The 14,363-nt window shown below is 49.0% G+C and overlaps 4 protein-coding genes across 4 annotated transcripts; 1 reads left to right on the top strand and 3 right to left on the bottom strand.

Annotated features, from left to right (window-relative positions):
* Positions 1-43: 43 nt before the first annotated feature.
* EDB91DRAFT_1145060 (uncharacterized protein) lies at positions 44-2,544 on the bottom strand. The gene is made up of 2 exons (XM_041319165.1): positions 1,878-2,544; positions 44-1,803 (listed from the first exon to the last, which is right to left on the bottom strand). Exons 1-2 carry the CDS (start codon positions 2,480-2,482, stop codon positions 306-308), a joined length of 2,103 nt encoding a protein of 700 aa, XP_041175176.1. The 5' UTR covers positions 2,483-2,544; the 3' UTR covers positions 44-305.
* Positions 2,545-3,173: 629 nt separating this feature from the next.
* On the top strand, positions 3,174-4,183 carry EDB91DRAFT_1337695 (uncharacterized protein; the record flags this gene model as incomplete). Its single annotated transcript, XM_041325594.1, has 5 exons — positions 3,174-3,223; positions 3,255-3,416; positions 3,603-3,674; positions 3,740-3,812; positions 3,869-4,183. The coding sequence occupies 5 exons, from the start codon at positions 3,174-3,176 to the stop codon at positions 4,052-4,054; spliced, it is 543 nt and encodes a 180-aa protein (XP_041175175.1). The 3' UTR covers positions 4,055-4,183.
* A 786-nt stretch (positions 4,184-4,969) lies between these two features.
* EDB91DRAFT_1145050 (SPX domain-containing protein) lies at positions 4,970-8,817 on the bottom strand. Its single transcript, XM_041319164.1, has 16 exons — positions 8,620-8,817; positions 8,514-8,564; positions 8,013-8,461; positions 7,588-7,960; positions 7,510-7,534; positions 6,993-7,457; positions 6,837-6,943; positions 6,588-6,779; positions 6,500-6,539; positions 6,396-6,446; positions 5,947-6,348; positions 5,723-5,896; positions 5,499-5,671; positions 5,353-5,443; positions 5,258-5,298; positions 4,970-5,202 (listed from the first exon to the last, which is right to left on the bottom strand). Exons 1-16 carry the CDS (start codon positions 8,628-8,630, stop codon positions 5,196-5,198), a joined length of 2,652 nt encoding a protein of 883 aa, XP_041175174.1. The 5' UTR covers positions 8,631-8,817; the 3' UTR covers positions 4,970-5,195.
* Positions 8,818-10,885: 2,068 nt separating this feature from the next.
* Positions 10,886-13,343, bottom strand: EDB91DRAFT_1145035 (uncharacterized protein). The gene is made up of 9 exons (XM_041319163.1): positions 13,066-13,343; positions 12,889-13,010; positions 12,753-12,838; positions 12,680-12,697; positions 12,526-12,629; positions 12,455-12,477; positions 12,363-12,404; positions 11,601-12,311; positions 10,886-11,545 (listed from the first exon to the last, which is right to left on the bottom strand). Exons 1-9 carry the CDS (start codon positions 13,084-13,086, stop codon positions 11,119-11,121), a joined length of 1,554 nt encoding a protein of 517 aa, XP_041175173.1. The 5' UTR covers positions 13,087-13,343; the 3' UTR covers positions 10,886-11,118.
* Positions 13,344-14,363: the final 1,020 nt, after the last annotated feature.

The following is a 14,363-nucleotide window of genomic DNA, read 5'->3' as shown; positions in this document are numbered from 1 at the left end:
GAGGTCTGGTGATGCATTGATGTGTGATTTAATGGGCGTGCTTAGACTTTGTTAACTTTGGTCTGCGATCCAACTTGCAATTGAATGCCGCTGAAAGATCATGAGTAGAGTAACTCGAAATATCACTCAAAGTAAAACAAACAGTCACTGCAAACAGAAAGCAAGATGAACATACGATAACGAGGAATGATATATGAATACAACTGGTGTGCAAATTTGCTGAGTAACTGGTACAAGGATCGACATGAATATCAGGAATTAACGAGGTGTCCGTGGAAAATCGACTGGATAGGTATCGGCAGGGATCAACGACCCCGAATGCTCTTTCCCACTCTGCGCAAAACGGCTGCACAAAGCACGAAAGAGAACACAATCACGTAGGATAGACGGAAGGTAGGAACGCGCGGTCGGACAAGAGAAACGCTTGGCTCTCGAGAACGGGCAGCCTTCACTTCTGGGCGAGGTTGTGCAACAGGATGAGAATAGGGGTATATCCATCCCATTGTGCGAGCAATCATTGAACGGGTAAATTCTTTCAAACCAAGATTGTAGTCGGAGAACATGATATCGTCCGGAGCAGGAACCCGATCACGAATATAAGGTCGGTCTATGGCGTGATGTTCACTGGATGGCCGTCGAGTTTCTTCTGGATGAACGGAAGCTTGGTTGACAGCCTCCTGGGTCGTGACTTGTGCCTCGACGGCTTCCAGACGTGCTCGGAATGCCTCAAGCTGGGCGCGAGTAGACGCGATGGATGCTTCCAGCACTGCAATGATGGCATCATCATCGGAAGGTGCAGCACTTTGTTCAGGTGCAAGAGAGACGCCTTCAGATGCAGCTGACTCGACTACAGCGACTTCAAGTTCTGCTGCGTCAGTGATGTCCGAAACCTCCCCTAGATCTAAATCCGCCTGAGGTACTTCGTCCACAGGTTTGCTTTCTGATATAGTGTCCATCTTCCCATCGGAACCTCCGGTAAATATCGCGGTGACGATTCGCTTCTGCATATGAGCTCGACCGTTCCCCAGGACACTAAACTTGCTGACTGAAGGCCCGTTTAAGTCAGCATTGATTTCGACCGCTGCCGCTGCGTTCGGAGGTGTAGATGCCAATGGTAAAGGAGCAGGCGTATTGGTGGGGATCCGCTTTACGGTCTCTCCCAACGCGTAGTCCTCTTCCCAGGCACGTGCGCCATTAACAGGACCAGAGGGAGCTAGAAGCTCCTCGATGGTCGGCTCGTCCTCAATTTCCCTGAGTGATGTGTATGCAGGTGGTGGGTTGCTTTGACTGGTTGTCGGATTAGAGAGTGTAGATGGAAGGGGTGACTCTGCAGATGGAATGTCACTGTCGCTATCGGCATCACTACCGCTCATGGAGCTTTCGCTCCCGCTGGCGGCGCCTCTTTCGCGTTCCCAAGTTTCAACAAGACCCTTGACCTTTCCACGTCTCCTCATTCGCATGCGTGCAAGATCTCTGTATCTCTGTGCAGATGAATCTGAAATTGAGTTCGAGCGATTCAGAGTCATAGTTGGGGATAGTGGAAGCTCTCCGTCAGCTAATATGGAGGCAGATGGCGGGAGGATTAAATCCACCGAAGAAGTGGAGAAATTGGAGAGATTGTAAAATTTGCTGTTGAAGGGTGAATTCGAGCTGCGTGTAGATCTGGCATAAACATCCTTTGAGTGCGCGGATATGTCTTTAGAATGGTATGAGTCCACCCATATGCGACCACGGATGACATCTGCGCGCAAGGCGCGGGAAACCTCGAGCAGATAGAATCGCTGAGCAGTTGTCAGTGACAGGCTAAAAATACATGGCAGTTGTCAGATCATTCTTGTGATGGGAAGAGTGGCTAATGGAAAAAATAAACAACTTACCTAGCGAGGTCAGCGTCAGTTATTCTCAAAAAATCCCTACCGGTAATAGTTTGTTCTTTGATCGCGCGAAGGAGATATCCCTGATCTTCAGCACTCAATTCGCTGCCTGCCCGTAGTGAAGTGGCGAGATGTAAAGCGAGGTCGTCAGTAGACCAGTGCTTGGGATTGCGAGGTAAGTTATTGTCCTCCGCAACAGCAATATCATCAATAACAGGGATAGTTGCAGTAGGGGGTAACGTTTCCGCGCGTTTCAGTCTGCGAGGAGGCGTTGCGTCATCACTGAGGAAGACACTGGATCCACGTGTTGGAAGGGAGGGGGGAACGGGTAACGGAGAAGGTGAAGGGGAAGGAATTTCATTGACGTTTACATCTTCAACAGATGACAAGGAAGATGTGTATCGATGCCTCGGACGAGTTGGTGACGGGGGAATATAATGGTGTTTGACCGAGTGTGCTGAGTGCGGCGACGAGTTCGAACGTGAGAGGACGGCAGATGATGTTGTCTTGATTGCATATGGATGTGCATTTGGCAGGATTGTCGGGTGCTTCTTGCTCGGAAATGGCGCTGTCGATGGACTAGGGGAGGCACTGATTATGCTCGTCATCGTAGACGACGACGACGACGACGACGCTAATGATCTAAACAAATCAACAAACAAACGTGAGAGTCTTCAAGCAATTCAAGCCATTTCATCTAATATACGCTAAGTGCTAGCAAGTCCACCTTCAGAGCTACTTTGTAACTAGTGCGGGTCTCCCATAGGCAGACCAAATCAAAGGAAGGCCTCCTTCGTATTACCAGGAGCAGGACTGGATCAACATCGTGGATGAACAATGCCACTCCCGCCTACGTCAAATCCTCCTGGGGCATGCATCAATTCATTCAAGCTGTGTTCCCCCATCTGATGCGTACTCTAACTGCACGGGGGGAACATGTGGTGGATGGCAGCAGATCTGTGGCACAAGGTAAGGTAAGTTACATCTCTGCATTTTCCAGTAATGGAGACGATCTCAATAATTGATGTGCTTTCAGACCTGTTTGTGAACGCTGAGATTTACTGTTCAATTCGGCCTGGTTGTTGGTGAACGTGTTCCATATTCAGCAACGACTAGGTCGATTTGAACATCAGCTACAGCAGCTTGCTCGAGTCTCCATTTTCTTGTTACATCTAAGTTCTAACCATTTCCTGCTTAATATGAAAATTTGACGGTCCTTTTGGTAGAATTTGCAGTCCTGGATGTACAGTCCTGAGATGGGCGAAAAGATGTATCGATGAAGTATCTACACTCAATAAAATGTGTCTGGGAGGTCAGGATGAGCACGAGAAAATGCCTGAGAATGTATGGTAAGTGCCGGCGAGGCGAGCACGCTGCCAGGACTGTTGGGATTGGGACTGTAAACCCGAGCGGAGTTGGGACCGTCAATTTCTCGACCCGAAGCTGCAGCTGTCAGAATTTCGCGGAGAACCGCACGCTTTGTACGCGCGTGGGATCAGCACGTTCGGACTGGAAATTTGACTGTCCTCAGGCAATCCTCAGGTGAGAAATTTGCGGTCCTTTCGAATCCCGCTCGGCAACGCTCACCAGGACTCCGCACGGTGGCTAAATGTCGTGCAAGCTCTCCGCAGCGCGAACGCACCACAGGAAACACTTCGGAAGCTCGACGGAAATAGAATATCGACCGCTCTACCTACCCCGACCGTCCCTAGAATTTTCCGTCCACAGCTCGTCCCAGACGCGACTCGACCTCCCTCGTCCGCCGCCAGATGCGCCTCCGCCTCTTTTGGCAACGCTTAGGTAATCCTGTGCAGGACCGCCAATTTATTTCCCCGTGATCAGCTCTACTTTTCGTAACCACAAAGTCGCAGATGCGTCATTGAAGCCGCCACCCGAGATTGTAGTCTTTTAGAATGTACAGAGCGCACCGCGACTCCGGTACGTTGTTCATATTCACATTCGATGATATAATCAACTTACCTGGGGCTGGTCAGCGCAACCTACCAATCGCCGCTGACTTGATTCGTAACGTGAAAGTTATTGTCACGGTGGCAATATGCCTCAAAATCCCCCCTTGTGCGCTGTCGAGCAGCTATTTTGAAAGCAATCGGTCATCACCGGCTTCTTTTCATGTCTCGACGCCCTCCACCAGCAGCCACCAGCGCATGACTTTCAAATAATATCTCCAAGCTTAACGAGAGCATGTAACAAAGATAGATTTCGAATTGTGACACTTCGGAAACTACAGGTTACTATAGATTCAATAAAACATGTTAATTGCGCAGGCCTGCTTCACATTTCCCTTGGCTTACACAGTCTCGGCCTCCAATTTTCTCATTAAAGCTTCCTCCTGGAAAGGCTGTATAACAGCGCGTGCAACTTGAAGGCACCTATGCAAAAGTGAATGATATCGAAACTTAATCTCCAGAGCAGGAAGGTGCTGGGAGAATCAAAAATGAGATCAATGACCAACTAGTTCCGCAGACAGTATCATAAAATTCAATACACACCTCTTGACAGTTGGACCCGGGCGTGAAGCATCAAGCCTGATTCAGATCGCCGCACGCACTAGATGGAGTTGATTCTCTCAGAGAGAGAAATGCCGCAATGCACATTGCGGGCTATATGGAAAGGTCCGCCGGGTCTTCCAACGGTCTCTTTGAAAGTTTGATCTTGACGGCGAATTTGGTTGCTATGCTTGACCTTTTTGTCGACCCTTTTCGCCTCGATCTTGGTCCCCGTCACGGTTTCGGCGATGCCGATACACGGCCCTGTCTCTGATGGAAGATATCGTAGAAAATACAGTGAGGCCCAAAGGCGTTTCAAGGTTTCAGCACATATTGAAATCAACACCGCAACGATGAGGACGTGATGACAACAACTTCATCTCGCCCTTACAGAGGAGTTCCGTACACGAGTCTTGTCAGAATCAGATCCAGAGACACCGGATCCCGCGGCTATGTGTTGGATTCAGTGCAACGCGGACAGTCACAGAGCGGAAGCTATTCATGGCCTATGAAATTCGCGTAGCCATGTCACCTTTTTTTTGTTCGCGATAGTACCTCAGGAAGGTCGACGATATGACTCGGAGATACCCTCGCCCTCTGCACCTGCCTGCGCTTCTTGTCTTCGTCTAACATGCAGTACTGTGCGCCAGAATGTCAATTGAGCTGGAAAGTTAAGTCCACAAGAAGAAATGCCCCTGGGGGCTATGCTGCTCCGCGGCTGTCGATTATTGCAAGGTATGATACATATGGGATATCTATCAATCAGAAACCTTATTAACCGAAGTGCATGTGCGTGGTGATATCCAAGTGTTAATCAGAGTCTAAAATGAAAACAGAGATAAACAGCCATTCAAGGTATCAACTAGGAGAACATACCCTATTGCTATCATGAGAATGAAACCGACGGTGGCAACGACCTAGACATACATATCTGGGTAAGAATGGGTTGAGTTATAAGATATACCACGTACGAGGGTGGCGATAATACTAGCGGGCACGCCATTCTTCAAGAAATCCATGTTAGAGAGATAAAGACGTCCGAGCTCATCCTCTTGAGCGGCGCTGGTCATGCATAATGCGTCAGGTTCGATTCGCAGTCATTGTGTAGTGGACATACGCAGTTTGGTTAGGAAACCCAGAAACAGGCATACCCATTCCAGCAGAGCAAAGAAGACCCGTCATAAAAATGAGCAAATTTGCACGGTCGCCGGGTAGGCTTTGTCCGACCTCCTTCGCGATGGGCACTAGGAGCACGCTCGCAATTGTATGGCTGATAAATGTCGATACAATCTGGAGGAAGTTGAGTCGACTGTGAATACCAGGGAAAAAAAGACTGCTAACCAAAACTACTGGGGAGAGGACGAGGACAACAGTGTACAAGGAGAGACCCTCGAGAAGCTGATGGATTATCCCATCCATAGTCACCATCAAGCCACTCGAAGTAACGCCCTCGCCGAGAGCGATTCCGCCCATTGCCAGGAAAACAATTGTCCACGCGAATTGTTCAAAGTCGTCCTGAGAACACGCAGGTTAATGTGAATATTGCCATTCTACTCACCACACACCTTTTTCAGCACACCAGTGGCAAAAAAGGCGACAATAGGGATGATCGCAATAACACCCATGTCTCCAACAAGACCCTCAATTTTGTGCTCAAAACACCAGAGAGCAATCGTGACCAGACAGACGAATGTGACCCAATACTGCTTGAGGGTGAAGGATTCCCTTGTCGGGCGGATACCCCGTATCTCGATCTCTCCTTCCCCGTCAGGGGAACGAGCAGGGCGATACATGACAAGCAATAGCAACCAGATGAGTAATATAGAGATTATCGACACGGGAAGCGCCACAGCAAACCAATTCGCCCAGTCAATTTTAGGATCCATCGCCGCGAGGGCGATAAGATTCTGTGGAGACGATATTGGGGAACTCTGGCCTCCAATATTAGCAGCCAGGGCAATGGCGAGCTGTAGGAATCATGAGTAGTTGATCATGCACATGAAGGATAACGAACGATTAGCGCTGGCGCAAAAGCCGAGCCAGGGGGCAACGTTCTCAAGATAGGCTAAGACAAGAAAAATCAGATCATCGTTTCTATGGGCGCGGACTATCATTTACCCGGATGAGGGTGAAGCACAGCGTTGGAGCTGCAACATTACTGGAACACGTTAGCAACACGTGAGTGACGTGAATGGATGTAACCAACCTGATCCACATACTCGCGAAACAGGAGACACCCATGAAGGCAAGAAGTACGGAACTGGGTCTTGAACCTGCAAAGCTCAAGACTCTCGTAATTAGAATCCGATCTATGTTGGTTTTGCTCAGAGCCGAAGAGATTGTGAACCCCCCAATCAGAAGCATGATAGTGGGCGAGAACATGACCGAGAATATATACCTGGATCATGTACTCAGTATTTCCGAGAATGGTGAATCCTCAAGCGAAACAACTTACTTCGTCGCACCGGGCGCAGACAAAGCAGTGCCATCGTCATCCCGGATGACCCGTAAGCAGACTAATAGGAGGGGGACGAAAGTGGACGTAACGAACAAGGGTATTGCCTAAAACGCGAAGATAAGTAATAAATGGAAACCAGGGGGCACTGCGCACCTCTGTGGCCCACAATATGGTGCTGAACATAAGTACGGCAAAACACTTATTGGCCTCTTCACCAGCAACGATGTCCATCTTCAATAAAGCGATGAAAACAACTAGCGCGGCAGTCAAGGATACCCTCTTCTTTGTCAACTTCAGATTTCCGAGAGGAGTCGGGACGTCGAAAAGGCTACTTTCTTCCTGTTCTACTAGCGTAGCGCTGGTGAGAACACCTAATCCGTCAACAGTACCGTGTCGTTGCTGCCCGATCATTTGACGCCAAACTGTATTGCGCTCCCATGCAATGTGTTCACGCTGGTACAGCTTCAGCTGCTGCTGTGCCACGGATTTGTCTCCATTTGTAACACATTTGGCATAAAGATCGGCGAGTTGGGCAATGGTATCTGACACTTTGGCTTTCGACTCTTCCGTGAATGGTGTGGAGGTCTCCACAAATTCGTGCATGTAACGATCTTTGAGCTGAAGACAATAATTAGCTATACATCAATGAGGTACGATCAATGCAAGATACCTCGCTATACACAACTTTGTCATACCTGAGGGAAACCAGTTCAATAAATCTTGCGTGAATGAGATAAAACCAACCCACTTCTTTAAGATCTTGCGAAAGCCTGAGTAATTGACCTCTACATAAGACCTCAGAGCGCAGAAAGAGACGTAAAGGTTGGTAATTTTTCGCTTGAAGAGCAACCGGGTATCCAATGCGTAGCTGCCCTTTGCGGTCCAGATGGTGTCCCCACTAGAAGTGATGCTGTCCTTCATGCCCCTCAGCCGGCTAGCCAAGCTGCGAGCTCTCCCCATCGGAGACATGCTGGCATTTGCACCACGCGAACCGGATGCAACCTGCGAGGTCGACCGTGGGCGCGGGCGCGGGCCAAGAGATATGACACTTGCACTCAAATCTCCCGCTTCGCTAGAAGATACACTAACGCGGCGATTCTGAGGCTCCTCACGAATAGAATCTGCTCAGTCGGCGTTAGCTGTGCATGGCATCGGTATTAATGCAAGACAGACCTGTTGCAAAACGTGTTCCATATCCGACGGAGCTTGACTTGCGGCGCCTGTGTCGTGACCCTTTGCCGTAGTCTACAGATCGAGTGAGCATGTTGGTTTCATCTTCATCTTCCTCTTCCTCCTCCTCTTCTTCTTCGTCGTCTTCGTCGTCTTCATCCATATAGTGGAGTCCCGCCTCAAGCCCAGCCTCATCATGCTGCGCGATAGATTTTTCCAATTCCGCAAGTTCATCCATCAGCTCTTTTTCTTGCGCTTCGTAAAACCTCGTAATCTTCTCCAGCTCCCGATCCAGCAGTGGTTTAAAGAGACTGTCCACACCAGATGTATCGGTGTGGTCGACAAGGGTTGTCTGTTCATTGGCCTCCAAGTCATGATAGGACGACTCTATACCATCTGGCCGTTGCTGCCGCTTCTCCAGTTGATAAATGTATCGCTTGAGCACATCATAGCTTCAAAATGGATTAAGAATGACTGCTTTCGGATATAAGGGATCAAACATACGCAATGTATTCCTCCCACCAATCCGCAACAGCATTAAACTTTAAAGCCGAGCTGGCAAAGCGTCATCACTGAATTCCGTCAATCTTGAAGTTGAGATGGTGCACACCTGAATTTCATTGCAAATGCCTGAAGAGACGGGCCACTTAAGGTCGAGGGTGCGAACGACCTGAGCGGGATTTCTTCTATCTCCGTTGATATAGATGGACCACTCCCACGTCGGCCCAAAGCCCAGTATCCAGACACTATGGATGACCACTAGAAGAAAGTCCTAGAAGGTGTCGAGTTGATACCTTTTGTGGTGACTGTAAGCCTTGAGGTGCAATTGCAGACACGCTCCCAAAACGGTAGTGTCGCGTGACCCGGAAATTCCCGGCTCGTTGATTCTGCACTGCCGACATGCGGTAGCCTAAGCCCTTACTCCGAGTCTGCATGTTCAACAATTTCAAACTGGAACCTACTTACATCCTCCAGACGCGCTTGGCGCCTAAGTCCCATCTTACGAACTGTGAGCGCGTTCGATCATGGCGATTTCTCGCAGTACATGCCAGACGCTCCTGTGGAATAATATGAGGACCTAAAGTCAGGTAGCCGCACATCGAACCTTGACCTGATGTCCTCTTTTGAACTTGTCCGGTACTTTCCCCGCAACTAACGATCTGTGTGTGCCACAACGAGCGACGATACAAAAGTGACGAAACAAGGGACCGATGTTCGCACCCGTAACGTGGTTTCGAGAGCCAAGAGGAGCCAAGCAGGGAGCTGAAATTCGCAGCCTTCAGGGTGCTTTGACATGTTCTCTTCCAATCGATCGCTGGAAGAGCGAAGTTATTTTATTGATGCGTTCTGACAATAGACTCCACGATCTGCATTGTATTCATGATACCTTCTTCCTCATCTTGCGCGATACCTTTCTGCCCACGGTGCAGAGTTCATTCAGCGACTGAATAATAACGCGATAATGATCGTTATATTCTACATTGGCTGATTAGCATCTTGCGCCCTGTGGGAGTCACGCCGGCAGCTTCCGTCTAAGGTATTGTTCATCATTGTCACATCTTTTGTTGGTATGCTTCATGGTTGCATCTTAGTAACTAACAAGTTCGTCAGTGCTTCAATAGCGCCAGGTGGCACCCCGTAACCTTGGCTGCAAACACAAATGAAACTAAGGTGAGGCGATTATTTGACGCCCCCTGTCGTATCTTTTCCTCTTCTCTTCCCCTTGGCATTGAAGACTTAGGCGGGTGCTTCTGATAGCACAAAATAGGTGCTATTGCTATAGCATCTTAACTAACATCTCTCATAGCAGAGCTAACACCCACCGTGTGCCTGGAAGTTGATCTCGAGGTACGTTTAGTCTAGTCTCTTTGCACTGCTGCATGATCGAATTTATAGTCGTTTGAGAATAGAACGGACTTGACTAATACGGGGGCGCAAGTCTGTAATCGTCTTTCCATGGTCCGTGAGTGCGCAGGTGTGGATCTCGAAGCATCTGATCAAGGTTCCTGCTCAGATTACAATTAGGGATGGGGTTTCACGCAGCCAATTCCTGCCAAGTCTCCCTGGGCAAGCCAATGAAGCAAGACGGCTTAGTCGTGGTTCACGCATGTTGCGATTGAACTTACCCAGCTTGGGTATGCCATATTTCTGTCAATCAGCATCGAATATATTGCTCAGCTCTAAACAGCCTTCTCAGGCGATCTGCTACGGGCCATACAATTGCCTGACTGCTGTCATGCTGCAGTAGCAGGTCCCTGAGGTAATGTCAAACGATCCTTCCTTGGAAATGGCCTTTGCACATGATGTCAACGTCTATGTCCCCTCTTTTGCTTCACACGGTTCAGCCTCCTGCTTTCCCTCTCCGGCCGCCAGACACCAGACCGCATTCCATTCCGCAACCTTGTCATTCGCCTGGGCAACCACCGCATTCCGGTGTAAGCCCTGCCGGAGGAGTCAGGTTCCCACTATATGGCAATGCGCTGAAATTTGACAGCCGCGAAAAGCCCGGCTGCTTGCATGCTTACATTCTGCTACAGATACGGTCACTTAAGAATCTTGTGTTGTCCCTTCGATACCAATCCGCGCGTCCTTCTTTTAGATTTAAATACATATGATCTAGAAAGTGATCGTGGAGAATGAGATTAAGATAGATTAAGATGTGTCATACAGGCCGACGTCTCGACCCCGTGGTTCTTCATGGTCTATTCATTGCGGTTCGGACGTTGTTCCGATGGAGTGTCCTCAGCATCTTCACAGTGGAAGTGGATGGTCCGATATCAGCAAGTTCGGCCCCACGAAGCCAGTAGGAGGCCCCACGTTGGAATCGGACGTGGTATCCAAACCTTCGTTCACTCGGACTTGGGAGCACTCGGAGCTGAACTGAGGGGGGTCAACTGCACACCCTATCAAAGTAAAATTATTATACGTGACCCTATATTACAACTAAAACTAAATCAATGCAGCGTAAACTCATGCAACGATAGCAAACAAGAGAGTATAAAATCAAATACGGCAGATGATTAAAGCCGACAGTGCGGACGAAAGTGAATATGTACGACCATGAGGGGCATGAAAAAGCATGAAAGAATTGAAATCAAACTCAACCACACTACCACGGACGAAGTGGCCCTCGCATCGGCGAATCAGATTCAGCCTCGTCATCATCGCAGGAGTGACGACAAGCTGATAGCCGAGAATCTGCCTCGGCATGGAAGCCAGCAGCGGATTTGTGGCTGTACCTCTGTACATCAGGAGGCGATGGCTCATAGCCGCGGCGTTTCCCCGGTGACATCTGGTCAACATGTCTCGATTTAAACGAGGGGACTTCTGCGGAACGTGGTGTGGTGGGCGATACAGGAGATGCGCCATCAACGGAACTTCCGTCGTGAGATGAATGGTAACTCAAGCTGAGCTCTGGCGAATGTGGCGTTCGGTACGATCTTTGGGGTTCTGCGCCAAAGGGTCCATCCAAGGAGGAGCGATGTGTGCCTGATCCGTGTCTCGGCCAGGAAGTTGGCGGATAGGATTGTGGAGCACTGATACCGAAGGGTCATCATTATTGCAAGTTGTACAGGTACGGAAAATAATTACCGTTGATGTGATGTCGATATTGACCTTTGTCTTGGCCACTGAGTGACCTCATGTCTGGCGTCAGCAGGATATTCGTCTTTCATCTTCAAGCGTTCTAGCACCGCTGCAGAGTCGTACGTAGAAATTCCCCGCAAGTCTTCGAGCGCAGAAATAGGAGGGAGTGCGTATGATGGGCTGCTAATGTGCCTGGGAGGAGCCAACGGTTGAATCGGGGGCAGCACAATTTGATCTCCGGGGAATTTGCCGTTCCGAGGGTCGTGATCGAGCTCCTGTAGAGAAATTGAAGGAATATCTAGCGAAACTGAGTCACTTGTTGCAACCGAAGTTTTGCGAGAAGGCAGAAACGATGAAGCAGGATAGGGAGAATACCGCGACCGCACGGAGCGCTCACGCATGATTGGAGATGCAGAAGAGGATATATGTAGCGGCGGACTTGTGCGCTGTGGATGAGCGTAAGATGAGGGTTCTCTGTACATCATTGATGGAAGGGAAGCTGGCTGTCCCGGAGGCAGATAATGCGCTGATGAGCTAGGATGTGCACTTGGCCCTGCAGCGGGGATGGACCATGATGTTTGTGAATCACGAGGAACAGGTGGCGCTGGTGCCACTACTTGGTTGTTCCGACGCGATCGCCTCCGCCCGGAACCATTGGATACGACTTGTCCATAGCCTGGTTGGTCTGGAGAGAGGCATGTGCTTGGGAACGTTGGTCTGTAGAAAATTAGTCAGCTAGCGTAGCGTAAGAGTGTGGAGCAGACGTACCCGAAAAGTGGCACTAGATCTTCACGGATTGGCCAAGCCACTCTGATACAAAAATCAATGGCTGTTCCTAACCACGGAGTTTACAAACTTACCGTCGTGAAAGCCGGAGGGCAACCTAATATGGAGTGAGCAGTGCAGTATTTAAAAAAGCGGGAATGCTGACCTCGTAAGGCATCCATGTTCCTTGGATTTTTAAATACCCTCCCCGCACACGGCGGATAACAGGTGCCAAGTCAGGCTGTGAATCGATCATTTTGACGATGTCGGCTGGGCTCGTATGTGAGATACAAACGCAGAGTCATGGATGATGTGCTAACCCTTTGAATTACCGAGAGCTGAGATCACGTAGGAGTAAGCAATTGAATTAATATACGAGTGCGAATGTCACACCTTTCCAAATGCCAGTCCACAAAATATAACCATCATCAATATCCATCATAATCCATTGACCATTTAGCGGGTATTCGTATACTGGACTAAGAGGAATTGAAGTTGGGGAAGTGATGGAGGGGGAAGAGGCGCTTACATGTAACCTCTCGGGTCATTACTTGTGATGTAGCGACCTTTGACGACGGAGTGATTTGGACTCGCGTACGGACGGAATCGGGGACCTTGTTGAGGAATGGAAGGTGAAGACGCCATTGGATCCTTTGTTCACCAATTGAGTTGAATGATGATGGGCTAAATAGGAAGTGTTGCTCACCTGAAGTACATTGGAGGCCATGATGAAGGCGCGGATATATAAAAAAAAAGGAGAAAGAGATAGTGGGGTTATATGTATTCCGGGGGTTAGGTGGCGACGACGGGTAATAAAATGAGTCTACCAGGAACTGGTTAACGTCGTCTTGGTGTCTGCGGATGAGTCAACTAAAAAGGAAGTGAAATGATGGAACTGATTGCACAATGCTCCGGCCACGTCGTCGTAGGATGTTATACTAGTATCTAAGTAATTCGGTTTTCTTGCCGCATCGACGCTAGTAGTTGACATATATACCTAGATAGCATTACATAGATGCCCGTTTATAGACTTGTTCCATGCGTAGACCGGCCCCCTAAACGGGTAATTGCGCGAGGCACGCTTCCCCGACGGCGACCCTCGGCACCGGCAAGTTCAAAAAACGATCATTATCCAAATTTGGAATCAGAACCTTTTCAATCCTTCTATTGCCCTGTTCTCGAGAAAAGAATTCTTGTCACATTTTTCTAATAAACTAACCACTTGCCAGTAGAGCTGCCAATGACATTTCCTCACGCTTCCGTGCTGCTCATACTCAGCCGTCGCCTACACGCGGATACGGCACTAACCTGCCAAAAATCTGTCACCCGTCTGTCACCCGCATCACTGATTTTAACATATGGAGGGAGAAGGCACATTTGACGTTCAACCAAAAAGACAACCGAACAAGGTTTCCCGGGAGAAGCGTTGACCCATGATTTTCATGGGGACACTGCGGACAATAAGTCTACTTTTGGATGCAATGAGTGTCGAGGGCGCGGGTATCAATATATTATGGCGCTCCCGGGCTCTCTGAGCTCCACATGCGACACTCGCCTCATGTTTGACCAGTCGCTCACATGGTCTCATCCTGACATTTGACTCAGGCCGCCCCACGGACTGAACCAAGAATCTCACATCATCTCCCTCCGCGCATTATCCTCGAGACACCCTTTTATTATTATTTACATAAATGAGTCTGCCCTCGGAAACGTACTACATAATCCCCGACTATTCCTATTTGAATACTCTGCTGGCTGGCGATGATTCGAATGAACACGGACCTGAATCAATGAAAACTCCCTCGGGATAAGATTCGAGGTTACTCCTGACCTTATTATGAGAGCAATATACCTTTATTTGGAAGCGAGCTTCGATTAGCTCATGGGTGCCTCAGAAGAGTGAAGCGTCGATCACAAATTGCTAGACCTCGATTGCCTCGAAACGTTCCGGATTCATCCTCAATCATATTTTGCATCCAGCGAAACCAAGGGGAAACCCCAAAA

The sequence above is a fragment of the Suillus paluster genome (genome assembly GCF_016628075.1).
Source record: "Suillus paluster strain FC165 chromosome Unknown EDB91scaffold_44, whole genome shotgun sequence".
NCBI classification, from domain to species: Eukaryota; Fungi; Basidiomycota; class Agaricomycetes; order Boletales; family Suillaceae; genus Suillus; species Suillus paluster.
The sequence above is the reverse complement of the archived record's forward strand: the minus strand, read 5'-3'. Positions and strand labels throughout refer to the sequence as shown.

Bases quoted from the DNA above. Each gene is read 5' to 3' on its own strand.
- EDB91DRAFT_1145035 (XM_041319163.1), bottom strand. From the start codon at position 13,086: ATGGCCTCCAATGTACTTCAG. The intron at 12,312-12,362 runs GTACGTCTGCTC...AATTTTCTACAG, and splicing joins GATCTAGTGCCACTTTTCGG to ACCAACGTTCCCAAGCACAT. The intron at 11,546-11,600 runs GTAATTATTTTC...CTTCGGTATCAG, and splicing joins ATATCGACATCACATCAACG to TGCTCCACAATCCTATCCGC.
- EDB91DRAFT_1145060 (XM_041319165.1), bottom strand. From the start codon at position 2,482: ATGACGAGCATAATCAGTGCCTCCCCTAGTCCATCGACAGCGCCATTT. The intron at 1,804-1,877 runs GTAAGTTGTTTA...ATGTATTTTTAG, and splicing joins ACTGACGCTGACCTCGCTAG to CCTGTCACTGACAACTGCTC.
- EDB91DRAFT_1145050 (XM_041319164.1), bottom strand. The intron at 5,672-5,722 runs GTTAGCAGTCTT...AACTTCCTCCAG, and splicing joins TCCTCTCCCCAGTAGTTTTG to ATTGTATCGACATTTATCAG. The intron at 5,444-5,498 runs GTATGTCCACTA...ATGCATGACCAG, and splicing joins GGGTTTCCTAACCAAACTGC to CGCCGCTCAAGAGGATGAGC.